Below are 18744 nucleotides of genomic sequence, written 5' to 3'. Positions count from 1 at the left end.
GGGGCCAGGCGGGGACTCTGGTATCTGAAATATGAGGTGTGTCCTGCGGCCCCCGCATCATCCCGCCCCCGTGGCTGTATCCCGGGTCCTCAGGCCAAATGTCTGAGGGGGGCCGAGCAGAGAGAGACGGACAGACAGACACATGGAGCAGCAGAGGGGCCGGGCGCTGGGGATCACTGTGGTCTGGGCCACCCCGATATGGAGGAGGGGGCAGGGGGCCTGGCTTTAGGCCATGTGGTGGGGTTGAGGATGAGTGGGTGGAGTCCACATCTGGTGCCCCATAGCCACCCCCCGCCCCCGAACTTTGTCCAGCCCCCAGGAGCCTGTGAGCTCGGTGTGTGTTAGCCAAACCTCTCATCTCCCCCTGGGGGGGGGAGGTGTCGTCGGTGGCCGGAGGAGACTCTATCCAGCCTCAAAGAGCCCCAGGCGTGACTGCGGGGGGCAGGTTAGGTGCCAGGTCCTTCCAGCCGAGCCCATGCTACTGCAGCTACGGGGAATCCCCACTAGCTCTGCGCAGTACAGAGCCTCTGCCACATGCAGGGGCCCTGCTGCTTCCATCCAGCAGGGGGCAGCGGTCTCGGTGCGTCTGGCTGGTGTGGGGCCCACGTACGCCCGGGCTGCGCTGGCCGACGGCACGGCATTGGACAGAGCCCGTGTATCCCCCCTGGGATGCAGCAGCAGGGGGCTCAGCGGGGGGGCCCGATTGGGCTGGCCTCTCCCCACCCGAGCTGAGTAGGGCCAGGGCAGTCCCTGGCCTGCTGCTCCTGAGGAGCCCTGGGGCCTGCAGCTCTGGGGAACCCCCCCCAACTCCGCCTGTCTCTCTGCCCCCCTCTGCAGGCTTCTCCGTGGACTCGGGGAAGGGCCTGACCCAGCAGAACCAGCTCAGCTTCGTCACGGGGGCCCCGCGGGCCAACCACACGGGGGCCGTGGTGATCCTGCGACGGGACAACGTCAACCGCCTGGTGCCCGAGGTCATCCTGCCCGGGGAGCAGCTCACCTCCTCCTTCGGCTACGCCGTGGCCGTGGTGGATCTGAACAGCGACGGGTGAGCCGGGGGCGTCTCGGGCTCCCTGGGGCTGGTGGGCGCTGGGCGTGGGGCGGGAGCTGGCAGGGGCCGGGCCTGACCCTACTGCCCTCTGCCCCTGCCCAGCTGGATGGACCTGGTGGTGGGGGCGCCCCACTTCTTCGACCGGCAGGAGGAGATCGGCGGGGCGGCCTATGTCTACATCAACCAAGCAGGGCGCTGGGCGGGCACCCGCCCCGTCCGCCTCAATGGCACGTCCCACTCCATGTTCGGCATCAGCCTCACCGCCCTCGGGGACCTCAACCAGGACGGCTTCCAGGGTGAGGGGCTGGGGAGTCGGCGGGAGGGGGTCTGCTCGGGGGGAGAGGGGGGATCGGGGGAGCCAAGTGCCAGCAAAGGCAGGGCAAAGTCAGCCTGGCTGGGTCTGATCTGGTGTCCTGGGTTCTGGGGAGACAGTGCCGTCCCTCGGGGGGCTCCCCCGTGGGTGTGGGCTGGTTACGGGGTCTGGGGATTGGAGCCGCCCCTGCAGGAGGGGAGGGACCCCCCCACGTGGCAAGTATCCAGCTCTGGGCAGGGGAACTGCCCTAGCTCTGGCCCAAGTGCCCGGGTGGTGCAGACCCCCTTTTGGCCTCCTCCAGCCATAACCCTGCCCCCCCGTCCCCAGATATCGCCGTGGGAGCCCCATTTGATGGAGCCGGCAAGGTCTATATCTACCATGGCAGCAGCCTGGGCATCGTCACCAAACCGGCCCAGGTGAGAGGGCGCAAGCAGGGCACCGAGGGGGGGGGGGGATGTCACTGAACTGCGGGGTCCACGGGCTCCTCCCCAAGCCCCTCCCCCACCGGCCCGCTGGGGTCCAGGGTCCCCCTTCACTTCCTGTCCTAAACGCTGGCGGCTCCGCCCCCAAGAGGCAGCTGCTGCGTCCCCGGCTCTCCGTCCGTCCATCTGTCCCCCTGCAGGTCCTGGACGGGGAAGGCGTCGGGGTGAGGACCTTCGGCTACTCCCTGTCCGGGGGCCTGGACGTCGATGGGAATCTCTACCCGGACCTGCTCGTTGGCTCGCTCTCGGACAGCGTGGTGCTGTACAGGTGGGCGCCGGCCGCCCCCAGGCCTGCGGGAGGGAGCCGTGTGCTGGGCAGGGCCTGGTGGGACGCCCCCCCGGCCCCGGGCATCGCACTGCGGCCGGCTGGATCAGCACGTGGGCGACGCTGGTGCAGCCGACGGCTCCAACCGTGCCCGGCGTGCGGGAGGGGCTGGGCCGCCCGGTGCACTGGGCAGAGCTGGAGGCCTGGTGCAGACGGGGCGCGGTCCGGCTGGGCGCCTTTGCCAGCGGTTTCCCCTCTTGCTTTGCAGAGCCCGGCCCGTCATCCACGTCTCCAAGAACGTCTCCCTCTCCCCCCAGAACATCGACCTGGAGAGCAGGAACTGCCCCCGCCAACTGGGCATCTGGTGAGAGCGGCCCTCCGGTCCTGGGGAGGGGGCTGCCCGTCCTCACCCCCACCCCCAGGCTCCTTGGGAGCTGGGCCTGTATCACCCCCATGCCTAGAAACCCCCCGACCCCTGCCAGCCACGTACACATTCCACACCCGGGGAGAGAGGGAGGTCTAGTGGTTAGAGCCGGTAGGGAGTGTGGGCAGGGACCAAGGACTCCTGGGTTCTATCCCCAGCTTTGGAAGGGCAGTGGGGTCTGGTGGTTAGAGCAGGGGGGCTGGGAGCCAGGATTCCTGGGTTCTGTGCCCAGCTGTGCTACTGACCTGTTGTTGAGCCTTGGGCCAATCCCTGCCTCAGTTTCCCCAGGGGTACAATGGGGTTAATGCCACCCGTCTCAAGGGCAGCGGCGCACTCTGACCCCGATGAAAGGGGCAAATTCCTGTTCCCAGAGGCTGCTTAGAGCCGGGTTACGCAGGGAACCAGCTGGCCCTGCTCTTCCTCCTCCTCCCCGGAGGGTGGGGTGCCGAGTCCCCCTAGCCGGGGGTGGGGGGCAAGGGTCTCAGCTCTGCCGTTGGCAGGGGGGACGGCTGGTTTGAGTCCGAGCCTTTCTGTGTTTTCCCTGGGCAGCGTGGAAGTACGAGCCTGCTTCAGCTACACGGCCAGTCCTGCCAGCTACAGCCCCCGCGTCAGTGAGTACTGCCGGGCCAGGCCCGCACTCCCCAGGCCTGGTGGGGGTGGGGGGATACCCGTCGAGAATACCCCCCTCTGCATTGGCCCTACTCCCGGACCCGGCACAGGGAGACACCCAGAGCACGCTGCCCCATGGCTATTCTCTGTGTCCCAGAGCCCAGAGGATGTTAAAGGAAGCAGGACATAACCCAGAGCAACCCTGAGGGTGCTCTAACCTACCTGGGGAGCCCTAACCCAGAGGTGGCTGCATCTCAGCACTGGGTGACAGATCCCTGTATAAACAACTGCTGTGCCCACCCCAGAGGTGGCTGCATTTGGCTGATGGGTGAGCCATCCCCCCACAGCAGAGCCCATGCCCTCCGTCCCTGCTCCCCCAGTGCTCGCGTACACCTTTGACGCTGACGTGGACCGGCGGAAGCGGGGCCAGGCCCCCAGAGTCGCCTTCCTGGACCGGAAGCCCACGGACCCCAAACACCAGTTCTCGGACGTGGTGGAGCTGCCCCACCAGCGTGCCCCTGCCTGTGTCAAGGCCACCTTCCAGCTCCAGGTGCGTCCTGCTGCCCCAGCCCCGCCCCTCCCTGCCCCTGCCCCTGCCCCCCAGTGTGCCACGGGCTCAGCCCCCTGCTCCCTCTCCTTGCAGGACAGCATCCGGGACAAGCTCCGCCCCATCGTCGTGGTGCTGACGTACAGCATCGAGCACGCCCGGAGCAAGCGCCAGGTCCAGGGCAGCGCCCTGCCCCCGCTGATACCCGTGCTGAACGCCCAGCTGCCCAGCAGCCAGAGGGAAGAGGTGAGGGGGGTTCCTGGGAGACGGCCCCCGGGGACCTGGGCTCCCGCTCAGCGGGGTCAGGCCTGCTCAGCACGCGGACGGGAGACCCGCAAGGAACAGGCTCCTGCAGGAGGCGCTGTCCCCCCTCCATCAGCTACCCCTGGCCCGTTGCCCTGCGAGCAGCTTGTCCTGTGGGATCAGAGCTCCTGGCAGTGCCGATCCCCTGGTGCCTTCCGCCAGGGTGCCCTGGCCAGCGCCCGGCGCTGGGGACTGTTCTGCCCCTCCTGGCGGTTTCAGCCTTTGGGGGGTTGCTGTGTCCTGGGGACCAGCTGCCGGGCCCCACCCCGAAGGGGCTGCATGCCAGTGCTGGATGAGTGAGCCCTGTGCCGAGCTGCTGGGGCCGGGCCCCACCCCAGGGCAGGCGCCGTCTGTCGGGGCTGCGGGCATAGCTGGGCTCCGGGCGGGAAAGTCCTGGGCGGGGGAGCCCTTGCTGGGGGGCGGGCGCAGTGCGGAGGGGGAGGAGCGCTGCCTGGGGCCGTGACAGCCCCCCCGCCCCCCCCACCGGGGCGTTTGTCCCCAGGTGAACTTTCTGAAGCAGGGCTGCGGGGAGGACAAGATCTGCCAGAGCAACCTCCAGCTGCAGTACCGGTTCTGTTCCCGCGTGGGCTACTCCGACTTTCTGCCCCTGCCCAGGTGAGGGGGGCTGGGGCTGAGCCCGGGGCTCGCAGGGCTGGGGGAGGCGTCATAGACGCGGACTGACCCCTCTCAGACCCGCTGGCCTGGTCACTCCCAGCGGGGGGCTCGGGATCTATCCAAGGGGAGGGGCTGGGGGCAGATCCCACCCTCCGGGGCAGTAGCTCCCCGCATGCTGCCCCCCCGCTGTCTCCAGGATGAGGTGGGGAGCTGGGGGGGTCTCTGGGCTGCTGCCCGCGGGGGCCCCTCACCGTGGCACTGGGCCTGCCTCTCTCCGCCGCAGGGACTCCGATGGCACCGCCGTCTTCGCCATGAGCGACCAGAAGGACGTGGCCTTGGAGATCCAGGTCACCAACCTGCCCTCGGACCCAGCGGCCCCGCAGCGGGACGGGGACGACGCCCACGAGGCCCTGCTCACGGCCACCTTCCCCGAGGCCCTGCCCTACTCCGGCGTCCGGGGCCACGACGCGTGGGCCGGGCCCGGCCTGGTATGGGAGGGGGGCGCGGGTGGGGGGCAGGGGCAGGGGTTGTAGGCCCCGGGCTCTGATTTCTCGACCTTTCCAGGAGAAGCAGCCCTGCCTGCCCAACCCGAACGCCTCGCAAGTGCAGTGTGAGCTGGGGAGCCCCATGAAGCGTGGAGCTCAGGTGGGGATCAGCCCCCCAAATTCCTGCCCCCCAGCCCCCGCACTGCGCCCAGACCTCGCTTCCCCCCCCGCACTGCGCCCAGACCTCGCTCCCCCTCCAGTGCCCCTCTCCAGTGTGCCCAGACCTCGCTCCCCCCCGCACTGCGCCCAGACCTCGCTCCCCCCCCGCACTGCGCCCAGACCTCGCTCCCCCCCCGCACTGCGCCCAGACCTCGCTCCCCCTCCAGTGCTCCTCTCCAGTGTGCCCAGACCTCGCTCCCCCCCGCACTGCGCCCAGACCTCGCTCCCCCCCCGCACTGCGCCCAGACCTCGCTCCCCCCCCGCACTGCGCCCAGACCTCGCTCCCCCCCCGCACTGCACCCAGACCTCGCTCCCCCCCGCACTGCACCCAGACCTCGCTCCCCCTCCAGTGCCCCTCTCCAGTGTGCCCAGACCTCGCTCCCCCCCGCACTGCGCCCAGACCTCGCTCCCCCCCGCACTGCGCCCAGACCTCGCTCCCCCCCGCACTGCGCCCAGACCTCGCTCCCCCCCCGCACTGCGCCCAGACCTCGCTCCCCCCCCGCACTGCGCCCAGACCTCGCTCCCCCCCCGCACTGCGCCCAGACCTCGCTCCCCCTCCAGTGCCCCTCTCCAGTGTGCCCAGACCTCGCTCCCCCCCGCACTGCGCCCAGACCTCGCTCCCCCCCGCACTGCGCCCAGACCTCGCTCCCCCCCGCACTGCGCCCAGACCTCGCTCCCCCTCCAGTGCCCCTCTCCAGTGTGCCCAGACCTCGCTCCCCCCCGCACTGCGCCCAGACCTCGCTCCCCCCCGCACTGCGCCCAGACCTCGCTCCCCCCCCGCACTGCGCCCAGACCTCGCTCCCCCCCCGCACTGCGCCCAGACCTCGCTCCCCCTCCAGTGCCCCTCTCCAGTGTGCCCAGACCTCGCTCCCCCCCGCACTGCGCCCAGACCTTGCTCCCTCTCCAGTGCCCCTCTCCAGTGTGCCCAGACCTCGCTCCCCCCCCGCACTGCGCCCAGACCTCGCTCCCCCCCGCACTGCGCCCAGACCTCGCTCCCCCCCCGCACTGCGCCCAGACCTCGCTCCCCCTCCAGTGCCCCTCTCCAGTGTGCCCAGACCTCGCTCCCCCCCCGCACTGCGCCCAGACCTCGCTCCCCCTCCAGTGCCCCTCTCCAGTGTGCCCAGACCTCGCTCCCCCCCGCACTGCGCCCAGACCTCGCTCCCCCCCCGCACTGCGCCCAGACCTCGCTCCCCCCCCGCACTGCGCCCAGACCTCGCTCCCCCCCCGCACTGCGCCCAGACCTCGCTCCCCCCCCGCACTGCGCCCAGACCTCGCTCCCCCCCCGCACTGCGCCCAGACCTCGCTCCCCCCCCGCACTGCGCCCAGACCTCGCTCCCCCTCCAGTGCCCCTCTCCAGTGTGCCCAGACCTCGCTCCCCCCCGCACTGCGCCCAGACCTCGCTCCCCCCCGCACTGCGCCCAGACCTCGCTCCCCCCCGCACTGCGCCCAGACCTCGCTCCCCCTCCAGTGCCCCTCTCCAGTGTGCCCAGACCTCGCTCCCCCCCGCACTGCGCCCAGACCTCGCTCCCCCCCGCACTGCGCCCAGACCTCGCTCCCCCCCCGCACTGCGCCCAGACCTCGCTCCCCCCCCGCACTGCGCCCAGACCTCGCTCCCCCTCCAGTGCCCCTCTCCAGTGTGCCCAGACCTCGCTCCCCCCCGCACTGCGCCCAGACCTTGCTCCCTCTCCAGTGCCCCTCTCCAGTGTGCCCAGACCTCGCTCCCCCCCCGCACTGCGCCCAGACCTCGCTCCCCCCCGCACTGCGCCCAGACCTCGCTCCCCCCCCGCACTGCGCCCAGACGTCGCTCCCCCTCCAGTGCCCCTCTCCAGTGTGCCCAGACCTCGCTCCCCCCCCGCACTGCGCCCAGACCTCGCTCCCCCTCCAGTGCCCCTCTCCAGTGTGCCCAGACCTCGCTCCCCCCCGCACTGCGCCCAGACCTCGCTCCCCCCCCGCACTGCGCCCAGACCTCGCTCCCCCCCCGCACTGCGCCCAGACCTCGCTCCCCCCCCGCACTGCGCCCAGACCTCGCTCCCCCCCCGCACTGCGCCCAGAGCTCACCACCTCCCTTTTGCTCCCCCTGGCCTGTGCCCCCCATGGCTCTGATCCCTCTGCCCCCCAGGTGCGGTTCTATCTCGTCGTCAGCACCTCGGGCATCACCATCGAGACCCGGGAGCTGGAGATGCAGCTGGAGCTGAGCACGTGAGCGCCCCCTGCTGGGCTGGGTGGGGGTGGGGGCGCCCGGGGGGGAGTCTGGGGGGGGAGGGGGGAGCAAACAGGCGATGGGGGTTACTGGGCAGCAGAGGGGCCGGGCGGGGGCCGGGCGGGGGCGGAGGAATCGAAGCCGGTCACTGCGGGGGTTGCTGTGGGGGAAGCCCCCATGACGCCCCCACCCCCAACTCTCCCCCCAGGATCAGCGAGCAGCCGGGGCTGCGGCCTGTGACGGCGCGGGCACGTGTGGTCACTGAGCTGCCCCTGTCGGTCACGGGGTGAGTGCCCCCGACGGGGCGTCTGGGGGTGGGGCCCGGGCGGGGGAAGGGACGAGCCGTCGAGGGTGGTTGCAGGGGCGAGGCAGCTTGGGGCAGGGGGAGCTGTCAGGGGCTGGGGTGGGAGCGGGGCGAGCCGTCTGGGCGGGATGGGGTGGGGACGGGGGCGGGGCTCTGCGGGGCTCCCCCCGCCCCCCCTGAGCCTGCCCTCCCCCCCGCAGCGTGGCTGTCCCACGGCAGCTGTTCTTTGGCGGCCGGGTGCTGGGCGAGAGCGCCATGCGCAGCGAGGGCCAGGTGGGCAGCGCCGTGCGCTACGAGGTGATGGTGAGTACCCCGCTCGGGGGAGGGGCGGCTCCCGGGGCATTCCCCCCCGCCCCATGGTTGCAGAAGGGTTGGGGTCTAGAGCTGCGGATCATGGCGGGGCTGGGATCAGGACGCCAGGGTCCATTCCCAGCTGGGGTGGGGGAGCTGGGTCTAGTGGTTAGAGCAGGGGGGCTGGGGGTCAGGATGTCCAGCTCAATCTCTTCCCCCTTCGGTGCCTCAGTTTCCCCATCTGGGCGGGTGGACGGGCATTTGACCCTGCCCCACAGACGCAAGCCGGTGAGTGGCTGGAGGGCACTCAGGGGGCAGAGGGGTCCTGGCTCCAGGGTATCCCCTGCTCATCCCAGAGCCAGGGCTCCTGTCTCCCCTGGCGGCGCCTGGCTCAGGGTCCCTGCCCCCCCGCAGGTCTCCAACCGGGGCCAGTCGCTCAGCACCCTGGGCTCGGCCTTCCTCAACCTCATGTGGCCCCACGAGATTGCCAACGGCAAGTGGCTGCTCTACCCACTGCGGCTGGAGCTGGTGGCCTGGCCCGGGCAGCGCGTGGCCTGCAGCCCGGCAGCCAACCCCCTACGGCTGGCACTGGTACGTGGCATGGGGGCGGGGAGCTGCTGCCCATCTCGGGGTTTCTCTGGCTCTGAGGGGACTGGGGTTCCCCCGGGGGGAGGGGAACGAGGCACTGGAGCCCCCGGCTGCAGGGACGGAGCTATGGGGATTGGGGCCCTGCCCTAAGCGGTGCCCAGCCGTGCAGGGGCACAGGGCCATGGGGGGGAGAGCCCAGCCTCCCCAGAGGGTCCTGCCTTGGGGGAGGGGGCATTGGGGGGCACAGCTCGTGCTGCAGCATCCCAGAGGGGCTGGGGGGGGCTATGGGGGGCAGGAGCCCCAGACGGAGCCGCCCGGTGACCTCTCCCGCTGCCCCCAGGAGGGTCCTGGCCAGGGCAGGAGCAGGAGGGAGGCCGAGCCCCCGGAGGTGCCCAGCACGGGGTCCTGGTGGCACCGTGCCCACGCTGAGAGGAAGAACGTCACATTGGTGAGAGCGGCTCTGTGGGGTGGAGATCCTGGCAGGCGGGGTGGGAGGGGGCTGGGGTAATCCCCACTGGGGCTGGTGTGGGTGCTGGGCTGGGGGTTTGGGGGTCACTTGTGTGTTTGTATGTGTGTGGGGGGGATGGTGTCACGGAGTCCCTGGGCGATGCTCTGGAACTGCTCCCCATGAAGCCAGTCAGGACTCTGGGGTAGTCGCCTTTCTGTGAGCAGCCTGTCTTCAGGACACACGGCTCACCCGGCTTCCACCTTCCTGGGTCTGACCTCGGAGCCTTCAGCATCCTCTGCCCCTCCGTGTGCTTCCCCCCAGCGAGTCCGCTCAGGTGGGGCTCCTGGGGAAGCCAGAGGGTCCTGCACCCCAACTCCGCAGTCAGACGGGACTCTCAGCCAGCCAGTAAAACAGAAGGTTTATTAGACGACAGGAACATGGTCTAACAGAGAGCTTGCAGGTGCAGAGAACAGGACCCCTCAGCCGGGTCCATTTTGGGGGCAGTGAGCCAGACAACCCCGTCTGCCCTTCACTCCATGTCCCAGCCAGCCCCAAACTGAAACTCCCTCCAGCCCCTCCTGCCCTGGGCTTTGTCCCTTTCCCGGGCCAGGTGGTCACCTGATTCCTTTGTTCTCCAACCCTTCAGCTCTCACCTCGCAGGGGGGAAGGGCCCAGGCCATCCGTGGCCAGGAAACAGGGTGTCGGCCATTCTCTGTGTCCAGACTCCTGCACACACCGGCCCTCTAGGGCTCTGCAATGATCATACACCCTTACCCCACCACCTAGATACTTAAGAACTGCCTAGGGGAAACTGAGGCACCCCCACACTATTCAGAGGAAACATTAAGAAGAGTCCCACTTCGTCACAGATGGGAATCTCTCCTCCCCGCACACGGTGAAGTGCTCTCCAGCCTGGATACCCAGGGCTCGCCCCCGCAACCCCCTCTGGGGTGGAGCGCGCTGGGCCCTGAACACTGCACCGCACAGCAGCCACGGACGGTCACACCCCCCCACCGCCCCCGCCCCTCACTGCCCGGAGCCCACTGACCCGCTGTCTCCCCGCTCCAGGACTGCGCCCGGGGCACCGCCCGCTGCCTCGTCTTCCGGTGCCCGCTCTTCAGCTTCAACCGCTCGGCCGTGCTCACTGCCTGGGGGCGCCTGTGGAATAGCACCTTCCTGGAGGTGAGCCGGCGGCCGGCAAGGGGGACGCAGGCTCCCCGCAGGGCTCTGGCCTGCCCTGCAGCCAGCTCTGGGGTGGGCCGCAGGGGCCGAGTCGCTGCTGCACCGCACGTTACGAGAGGAAATGGTGCAGAAACCTGCATCCGCCTGGAACGGTTCGGGGGGGCGGGGGGGCCGGGTGTGGGCGCCAGGCTGAGCCATGTCCCTGCCCCCAGGAGTACCCAGCCGTGACCTCCGTGGAACTGCTCGTCCACGCCAACATCACCGTCAAATCCACCGTCCAGAGCCTGGTGCTGAAGGACGCCGCCACGCAGGTACCTAATTGGCCGCTCCCCCACAGCCCTGCCCCGCCTCCCGGTCCTGATCCTGCTGATCCCTTCCCCCACAGATCCCCGTCACCATCTACCTGGACCCGAGCGTGGTGGTGGCCCGGGGTGTCCCCTGGTGGATCATCCTGATCGCGGTGCTGGCTGGGGTCCTGGTGCTGGGGCTGCTGGTCTCCATCCTGTGGAAGGTGAGAGCAGGAGGGAGGGGGGACCCGGCTACCCTGGCCCCTGCCTGGGGGTCTCTGCTCCAGGGCAGATGTGCCCCCAGGGATTGGGCCCCTGCCCCTTCCCACCTCCAGCAACACCCCCGACCCGTGCACCCCTGGGACTCCCCTTCCCTAGGGCCCAAGATTCCCCAGCCTCCTCCAGCTCCCCTGCCCCCTCGCTCCACCCAGGGAAATTCCTGCCCCGGCGTCCCCTGGGTCTGGCGCTCTGGCCCGGGCCTGATGCTCTCGCCTCGGCCTTGCTTCCTCCCCAGTGCGGCTTCTTCCAGCGGAGCAGCCGAGCCGCCCCGTACGCTGCCAACTATTACCGGGCCCAGCTGGCCGTGCAGCCCTCCGAGGTGGAGAAACAAGCCGGGGAGGCCTAGCGGTAACAGTCCCCCCCGCCCCCCCCGTTCACGAGGGGCGTGCTCGGGTGTGCAAGAGCATCTGAAGCAACAATGCATGAGTGTGCGGGTGTGCCAGGCCTGTTGGGGGTCCTGCCAGGCCAGAGCCTGGGTGTGCCGGGGCGGGTGCCGATGGGGGGTGTGTGTGTCTGCCAGCGCCTGGGTGTGGCAGGCTGCATGCCCGTGTGCTGGGTGCCCCGGCCCGGGGCCGTCGGGCTGGGAGTTGCCAGGGGCGCTGAAGGAGCTGGGCCCATCCCTGCCGCGTGGGGATGAGCCTGGCGCAGACCTGCAGGGGAGGTGACGCTGTCTCTTGCCTTGGCCTCCCATCGCCCCCTCTGATGCACGTGGGGGCACCCCTGCTCCAGCCCAATGCAGCCTCCGCCTGCCACGGCCCAGCCCTGCCCCAGGCACCCCCCCCCCCGTGGGGCGGGAGCCTCTGGGCCTCTGCCAGGGGGGCCGGGCGCTGACTCCATTTCTCTGGCTTCTTTCCAGGTGGGCTTCTTCAGGCGCACCCGGCACCAGCAGGCCGCGGTGCCGCAGTTCCACGCCATCAAGATCCCCCGGGAGGAGCGCCAGCTGTTCCGGGAGGAGAAGACGGGCACCATCCAGAGGAAGGACTGGGTGACAAACTGGAGCGAGGGCAGCGACGGCCTTGTGCCCGTCTCGGGCTAGGCACCCCCGTCCTGCCTGGGGCAGCGACCCACGCGGGAGCCTGCTGGCTGGCGCCACTTCAAACCTCGGGGCGGCTCCCCAGGACTCGGGGGGGCCTGATGGGGGGTGGGATTCTGTGGGGGGCAGGGCGGGGTCTCTGGGGAGCACACACAGAGGGGGGTGACTCTGCCTCGTTAGCCGGGGGCTGCTCTTTCAGCAGGAGAGGCGGCTGCCGGACTCCGGAGTTGAGACGTGGGACCTCGTCTCCACTCTGCCCATAGGACAAGGGTGTGTAAGGACGGGTGCAGCGCTGCCCCCTGCTGGATGGGGCTGGAGCTGCTCAAGTCTGTTAAACCCCGCTGCTCCAGGGGGATCCCAGCCCCGCGGAGCCCCAGACTGGTTCAGGTGGTAAAGCAAAGTACAGGGGAATGACTCCACCCCTTTCTGCAGTGACCCCGCTTTTCTCCACGCAGACCCTACCCCCCTACCCCAGGCTTCCCTTCGTGCCTGACTCCATGGTCCAGCTGTGGGGCTGCTGGTCCCTCTGGCTGGGGGTCTCTGATGTTTGAAAAAGGCTTTATTGTTATTAAAGGGACACTGTCAGGAGAACAATCGCTTATTGCCCGGGCCTGCCCCAACAGGGCCTAACAGACCCGAGACACTAACCAGAAACCCAGGAAGGATTTTTCTGTGTCCAGCCCCCAGCGCGCGTGTATGTGACGTACACACACACACACACACACATGTGTACACACACACACGTACACACAGAGCGAGAGAGTCTAGCAAAGGATTCCCCAGCCCGGGAATTCCCCAGAACTCACTTATTCCACCACACTGCCCTGGGCCCAGAAAAGAGGAGATTTCACATGGTAGAGTTGCAGGGACGGGGAGCCAGGATGTCTGGGTTCTCTCCCTGGCTCTGGAGGGGAGTGGGGTCTGGTGGGTTAGAGCAGGAGGGCTGGGAGCCAGGACCTGTGCGTTCTGTTCTAGGTGCTGCTACTGGCTTGCTATGTGACCTGGGGGCATTGCAGCCCCTCTCTGTGCCTCAGTTTCTCTGGCAGTGGAATGTCTCTGTCTGGGCTCACCAACCTCCTGGGGAGGGGGGGCCCTAGTTAATTGGGGTCTACAAAGCACAGTATGAGTCGGGGCAGGGAGGGTTGGTTTCTCTAGGCCCCAGGGCTGACGCTGTGATGGGCTGGATCACAGAGACCCCCTTGGGACTGCCAACTGATCAGAACCCTGCCGGTTGTGCCAGACACCTTAGCCTGCTACAAACCCAGACCCAGGTCTGAACCACGTCCCCCAGAAGCTGCAGGCTTAACTGAAAGCAGCTTAAGAAGCGTTCCTGTCTCCAGCACTCGGACGCCCAGCTCCTAATGGGGTCCAAACCCCCAATAAATCCGTTTTACCCTGTATAAAGCTTATAGAGGGTAAACTCCTAAATTGGTCACCCTCTATAACACTGTAGAGAGAGATGCACAGCTGTTTGCTCCCCTAGGTATTAATACATACTCTGGGTTAATTAATAAGTAAAATGATTTTATTAAATACAAAACATAGGATTTAAGTGGTTCCAAGTAACAGACAGAACAAAGTGAATTACCAAGCAAAATAAAATAAAACACGCAAGTCTAAGCCTAATACAGTAAGAAAACTGAATACAGATAAAATCTCACCCTCAGAGAGGTTTCAATAAGTTTTTCACAGACTGGATGCCTTCCCCGTCTGGGCCCAATCCTTTCCCCTTGTTCCAGCTCAGGTGGTAGCTAGGGGATTTCTCAGGACGGCAGCCCCCTTTGTTCTGTTCCAGCCCCTTATATAACTTTGGCACAAGGCAGGAATCCTTTGTCCCTCTTTGGGTCCCCACCTCTCCTTCTCAGTGGAAAAGCACCAGGTTAAAGATGGATTCCAGGTCAGGTGACATGATCACACGTCACTGCAAGACTCGGTACCCGCTTGCCAGCCCACAGGTAAGCAGGAAGACTTACAAGTAAACAGCCATGTACAGTCAATTGTCCTGGTTGATGGGAGCCATCAAGATTCCAAACCACCATTAATGGCCCACAGTTTGCATAACTACAATAGGTCCTCAGGGTTATATTTCATATTTCTAGTTTCAGATACAAGAGTGTCAAAAGAAAAGGAGGACTTGTGGCACCTTAGAGACTAACCAATTTATTTGAGCACAAGCTTTCGTGAGCTACAGCTCACTTCATCGGATGCAAAAAGCTCATGCTCAAATAAATTGGTTAGTTTCTAAGGTGCCCCAAAGCCTGTATCCGTAAAAAGAAAAGGAGGACAACACGGCTGCTACTCTGAAGAGTGTCACAGACTCACAGGTTGTGCCCACTCGGCCCCGTGCGGTCCACGTGGGGTGCCCCTTTCAGTGTGACAGCCCTTCTCCCCGGGGGGCCACACTCTCTCGGGGTTAAGCCCCTCCACCTCCTGGAGCCGCACCTCTCGGAGCCTTAGCACACCTGTTTCTCACCGTGGGCCCCCTCAGGGAGTCACCTCACTCTGGACCCCAGGGGCCTCCCCCCCCCCCCGAAGGGGATGATGCAACCCTGTTCTCTAGACCAGAGCAACTCTCAGCCAGCATAAAATAGGAAGGTTTATTGAGCATTGAACCCAGCCCAGGAAACTCTCCGGGCCTCAGGCCTGGCCTCCCTCAGCACAGCACATCCCAGTCTCTCCTGCACCCAGGTGGGCTCTGCCTGCTCCCTCCTTCCAGCCCAGAGCCCCCCTGCTTCCCAGCTGGGCATCTGAAAGCACCAGCCCCAAGCTCACCTCTGTCCACTGTCTTCTCTCCAGGTAAACAGGGTCGCCTGGGCCCCCTCTCCTCTCTTTACAGCCCATTGTCCTCCCACTGGCCAGACCTGGCAGGGACTCCTGAGCTGGGCCTCCGGGTCACCAGTCACTGGGGTCCCAAGTTCCCTCGCAGATCCTCTGTGACAAACTCCCTCTCCCCTCACCTCGTTAAACCCGTAGCACCTAGGGAAACTGAGTCCCACCCCCTCTGCATGCAAACCATAGGAAAACTAAGAAAATCCCCCATAGGAAACATGGAAAAACAAGTTTCAGAGTAACAGCGTGTTAGTCTGTATTCGCAAAAAGAAAAAGAGGACTTGTGGCACCTTCGAGACTAACCAATTTATTTGAGCATAAGCTTTTGTGAGCTACAGCTCACTTCATCGGATGCATAAAGTGGAAAATGCAGTGAGGATGTTTTTATACACACAGACCATGAAAAAATGGGTGTTTATCACTACAAAAGGTTTTCTCTCCCCCCACCCTACTCTCCTGCTGGTAATAGCTTATCTAAAGTGATCACTCTCCTTACAATGTGTATGATAATCAAGGTGGCCCTTAGCACTGCATTTTCCACTTTATGTATCCGATGAAGTGAGCTGTAGCTCACAAAAGCTTATGCTCAAATAAATTGGTTAGTCTCTAAGGTGCAACAAGTCTTCCTTTTCTTTAAGGAAAAACAAGAAACTCCCCCACTGCGTCACAAAGAGGGATACATTTATACAAATAGGATGACCACACTCAGTAGATGATAAGCTTTGGGATGATACCTTACAAGAGACCTTTTGCATGAAGCATATTCCAGTTACATTATATTCACACTCACTAGCATATTTTCATAAAATCATATAGAGTGCAGTGACACAGACCCCCCTCACCCCTCTACTCGGCCTTCTTCTGGATGAAGAATGTGCGGCAGGCCGCGGTCAGCATGGCGACCAGCGTGGCGTATTCCTGGAAGTCGATCTGGAGGTCGCCGTTGGTGTCCAGGTCCCTGAAGAGCCGCTCCAAGATCTCGGGGTCGCGGATCTCCTGCAGCTCAGGGAAAGGCAGTTTATGGGCCCCAGGCCTTTCCCCTCTAGGGGGTGCTGGCCCAAGGGCCTGGCCGACTTGGGGGGCAGGGAATGGGGCACACTTCTCCAGTGGAAAGGCCAACAGGGCTGTTAGGCTGCCTCTGGGACAGTCTCAGCCCAGGGTCCCAGCCTGGGCGCTGGGAAGCCAGCTCCATCAGCTGCTCCCAGCCAATCCCCCCCACCCATTCCTGCAACAGGCTGGGTGCCCCTCGGTGCCACCCCCTGCCGCTGGCGCTCACCTGCACGAACTGCGGCAGCTCCCGGTTGATCAGCGTTTTGAGATCCACTTTCCTCAGCGAGCCCCGGCAGCCGGAGTAGGTGTGAAAAACTGCCATGGTGGAGAGCAGTGCCCGCTCCAGGGCTGTCAGGGCCGGCCTGGGGGATGGGCACGAGGGGGTAAGGACTGGGCGGGGGTTCCCTGCCCCCCAGACCTGGGGGTGCAATGGGGTGACTGGGGAGGGGGCACCAGGGGTTGGTATCAAGGACACAGCAGGGTCCCTGCGCACAGCACCGCTGGGCCCTGCACACAGGGCTGGGCCCTTAGCTGGCCCAGAGCGCTGCCCCTCAGGCAGGTGCCTCCAGGTTGCTCTCAGTGCACCTGCACCTGCCCCGCACCCCACCCCACAGGCATTATTAACCCTTTATGGCCCGGGTGGGGGAGCTCACCCTGATGCTGCTCGTCCCATGGCCTGAGGAGCCTGCAGGGTGGCCATGCCAGTCCACTTCACCCCAACCAGCCCCCCCCCCCCCATGAGAGCCTCGCCTGCAGGCAACAGGGGGTGGGACTGCAATGGGGCTGGAGAGCTCTATCTGCCAGAGAAGCCCACCCCCCCCCCCCCGCTGTCCTTTGCCCTGCCCTGCGGGCTTGGGCGAGGGTAGAGTGAGGGGTGGTCTCCATGTCACTCAGCTGGGGCTGCCAGCACAGGGCTCCAGTTCACAGCTGCTGCTTTGGGTGATGCGGACGCCGACCCCTGTTCCAAGACCTGCCAGGCTCATCTCACCCGGGGGCACTTGGTCCCCAATGACCCAGGCTGCCTCTGAACCTGGGGCTCAGTTCACTCAGCTAAAGAGCGGAGGGGAGGGGAGGACGGGTCAAGCCAGCTCCACTCCTGCCTGCTCCGGACTCCTGGGGATCCTGCCTGCCCCTTCCTGTCTCTCCAGCATGCTCCCTCCTCCCCAGAGATGGCTGCGTTTTGGTGGGGCCAGGCGTATAGCATAAAAGGGGGCATATTATGGGATGCACAGAGCCCTTGGTTCCATGCAGCTCCAATGGGCTGTCCCTTATTGCTTGAGTCACTCATGGAGGTGGTCACGGCTCCCCAGCCCCCCTGGCACACCTCTTACCCTTGGTGGAGGCTGGAAGCCATGTCCAGGAGGCGGCAGAAGCGCTGCACAGAGACTCTCGGGGCTGCCTGTGCTCTGCAGCTCGGCTCCATCGGCGTGTCCGAGACGCCGAGCAGAAGGAATCGCAGCTGCTCCGCAATCTCCCTGCACACTAACTGGCTGTGCCAGGGCTGGGGCTTCGCCTCAATTATTCAGCATCTGCCCAGACATTAAAAAGCTCTTAAACGGCTCTAATGGAGCCCTGGTCACTGCAGAGCCCATTAGCGGCTGGGAGAGGGGCTGGAGCCGGCCCGGGTTGCAGTTAGCGCTGCGCCCTGGCCCTTGTGTTTCACACTGAGGATTGGGGTGTTCAGCGGCAGGTAAGATAGGGGGCAGGAAAGAGGGGGGAGACTCTGGGCTGGCAAGGAGGCTCGTCATCCTAATCAGGGGAGCTGGGGGGGGTGTCGGATCATCGAAGTGTAGGGCCAGGCAGGTCCTCAAGCAGTTCTACTCCGGCCCCCGAGATCACCGTAACCTCCTGGCTCGCAGCCCCAGAGCTGCCCCCACGGGGGTTAAGGTGCCCCAGGAGCACGGCCAGGGGGTGGGAACTGGGCACCCCAGGCCCCAGAGCTGCCCCCACGGGGGTTAAGATGCCCCAGGAGCACGGCCGGGGGTGGGAACTGGGCGCCCCAGGCCCCAGAGCTGCCCCCACGGGGGTTAAGGTGCCCCAGGAGCGCGGCCGGGGGGTGGGAACTGGGCACCCCAAGCCCCAGAGCTGCCCCCACGGGGGTTAAGGTGCCCCAGGAGCGCGGCCGGGGGGTGGGAACTGGGCGCCCCAGGCACCAGAGCTGCCCCCACGGGGGTTAAGGTGCCCCAGGAGCGCGGCCGGGGAGTGGGAGCTGGGCGCCCCAGGCCCCAGAGCTGCCCCCACGGGGGTTAAGGTGCCCCAGGAGCGCGGCCGGGGGGTGGGAGCTGGGCGCCCCAGGCCCCAGAGCTGCCCCCACGGGGTTAAGGTGCCCCAGGAGCGCGGCCGGGGGTGGGAACTGGGCACCCCAGGCCCCAGAGCTGCCCCCACGGGGGTTAAGATGCCCCAGGAGCACGGCCGGGGGTGGGAACTGGGCGCCCCAGGCCCCAGAGCTGCCCCCACGGGGGTTAAGGTGCCCCAGGAGCATGGCCGGGGGGTGGGAACTGGGCGCCCCAGGCACCAGAGCTGCCCCCACTGGGGTTAAGGTGCCCCAGGAGCGCGGCCGGGGAGTGGGAGCTGGGCGCCCCAGGCCCCGGAGCTGCCCCCACGGGGGTTAAGGTGCCCCAGGAGCGCGGCCGGGGGGTGGGAGCTGGGCGCCCCAGGCCCCAGAGCTGCCCCCACGGGGGTTAAGATGCCCCAGGAGCACGGCCGGGGGTGGGAACTGGGCACCCCAGGCCCCAGAGCTGCCCCCACGGGGTTAAGGTGCCCCAGGAGCATGGCCGGGGGTGGGAACTGGGCGCCCCAGGCTCCAGAGCTGCCCCCACGGGGGTTCAGATGCCCCAGGAGCACGGCCGGGGGTGGGAACTGGGCGCCCCAGGCCCCAGAGCTGCCCCCACGGGGGTTAAGATGCCCCAGGAGCACGGCCGGGGGTGGGAACTGGGCGCCCCA

General features: G+C 66.5%; 2 protein-coding genes across 8 annotated transcripts in view; one reads left to right on the top strand and one right to left on the bottom strand.

Annotated features, from left to right (window-relative positions):
- The window catches only part of ITGA7 (integrin subunit alpha 7), a 29138-nt gene extending 16562 nt beyond the window's left edge, over positions 1–12576 (top strand). For 6 of the 7 annotated variants that reach the window (XM_084610566.1, XM_084610565.1, XM_084610563.1 and 3 more), the window contains 20 exons: positions 838–1045; positions 1151–1344; positions 1689–1777; positions 1984–2111; positions 2377–2472; positions 3082–3143; positions 3522–3691; positions 3785–3934; positions 4494–4606; positions 4890–5094; positions 5171–5251; positions 7430–7509; positions 7719–7796; positions 8015–8117; positions 8520–8696; positions 9034–9141; positions 10210–10323; positions 10536–10634; positions 10709–10834; positions 11746–12576. In XM_084610566.1, the coding sequence (XP_084466692.1) occupies positions 838–1045; positions 1151–1344; positions 1689–1777; positions 1984–2111; positions 2377–2472; positions 3082–3143; positions 3522–3691; positions 3785–3934; positions 4494–4606; positions 4890–5094; positions 5171–5251; positions 7430–7509; positions 7719–7796; positions 8015–8117; positions 8520–8696; positions 9034–9141; positions 10210–10323; positions 10536–10634; positions 10709–10834; positions 11746–11925 (2561 nt within the window). In that variant the 3' untranslated portion in view covers positions 11926–12576. Of the gene's footprint in view, positions 1–837; positions 1046–1150; positions 1345–1688; positions 1778–1983; positions 2112–2376; positions 2473–3081; positions 3144–3521; positions 3692–3784; positions 3935–4493; positions 4607–4889; positions 5095–5170; positions 5252–7429; positions 7510–7718; positions 7797–8014; positions 8118–8519; positions 8697–9033; positions 9142–10209; positions 10324–10535; positions 10635–10708; positions 10835–11124; positions 11238–11745 lie in introns of all 7 variants that reach the window. The other variant, XM_084610564.1, reaches the window with a different exon arrangement.
- Positions 12577–15110: 2534 nt separating this feature from the next.
- On the bottom strand, positions 15111–17475 carry LOC311510707 (protein S100-B-like). Its single transcript, XM_084610616.1, has 3 exons — positions 17133–17475; positions 16028–16163; positions 15111–15747 (listed from the first exon to the last, which is right to left on the bottom strand). The coding sequence occupies exons 1-3, from the start codon at positions 17222–17224 to the stop codon at positions 15598–15600; spliced, it is 378 nt and encodes a 125-aa protein (XP_084466742.1). The 5' UTR covers positions 17225–17475; the 3' UTR covers positions 15111–15597.
- Between the last annotated feature and the right edge of the window lie 1269 nt (positions 17476–18744).

Source organism: Lepidochelys olivacea (genome assembly GCF_965140295.1).
Source record: "Lepidochelys olivacea isolate rLepOli2 genome assembly, chromosome: 20".
Lineage (NCBI taxonomy): Eukaryota > Metazoa > Chordata > Testudines > Cheloniidae > Lepidochelys > Lepidochelys olivacea.
The sequence above is the reverse complement of the archived record's forward strand: the minus strand, read 5'-3'. Positions and strand labels throughout refer to the sequence as shown.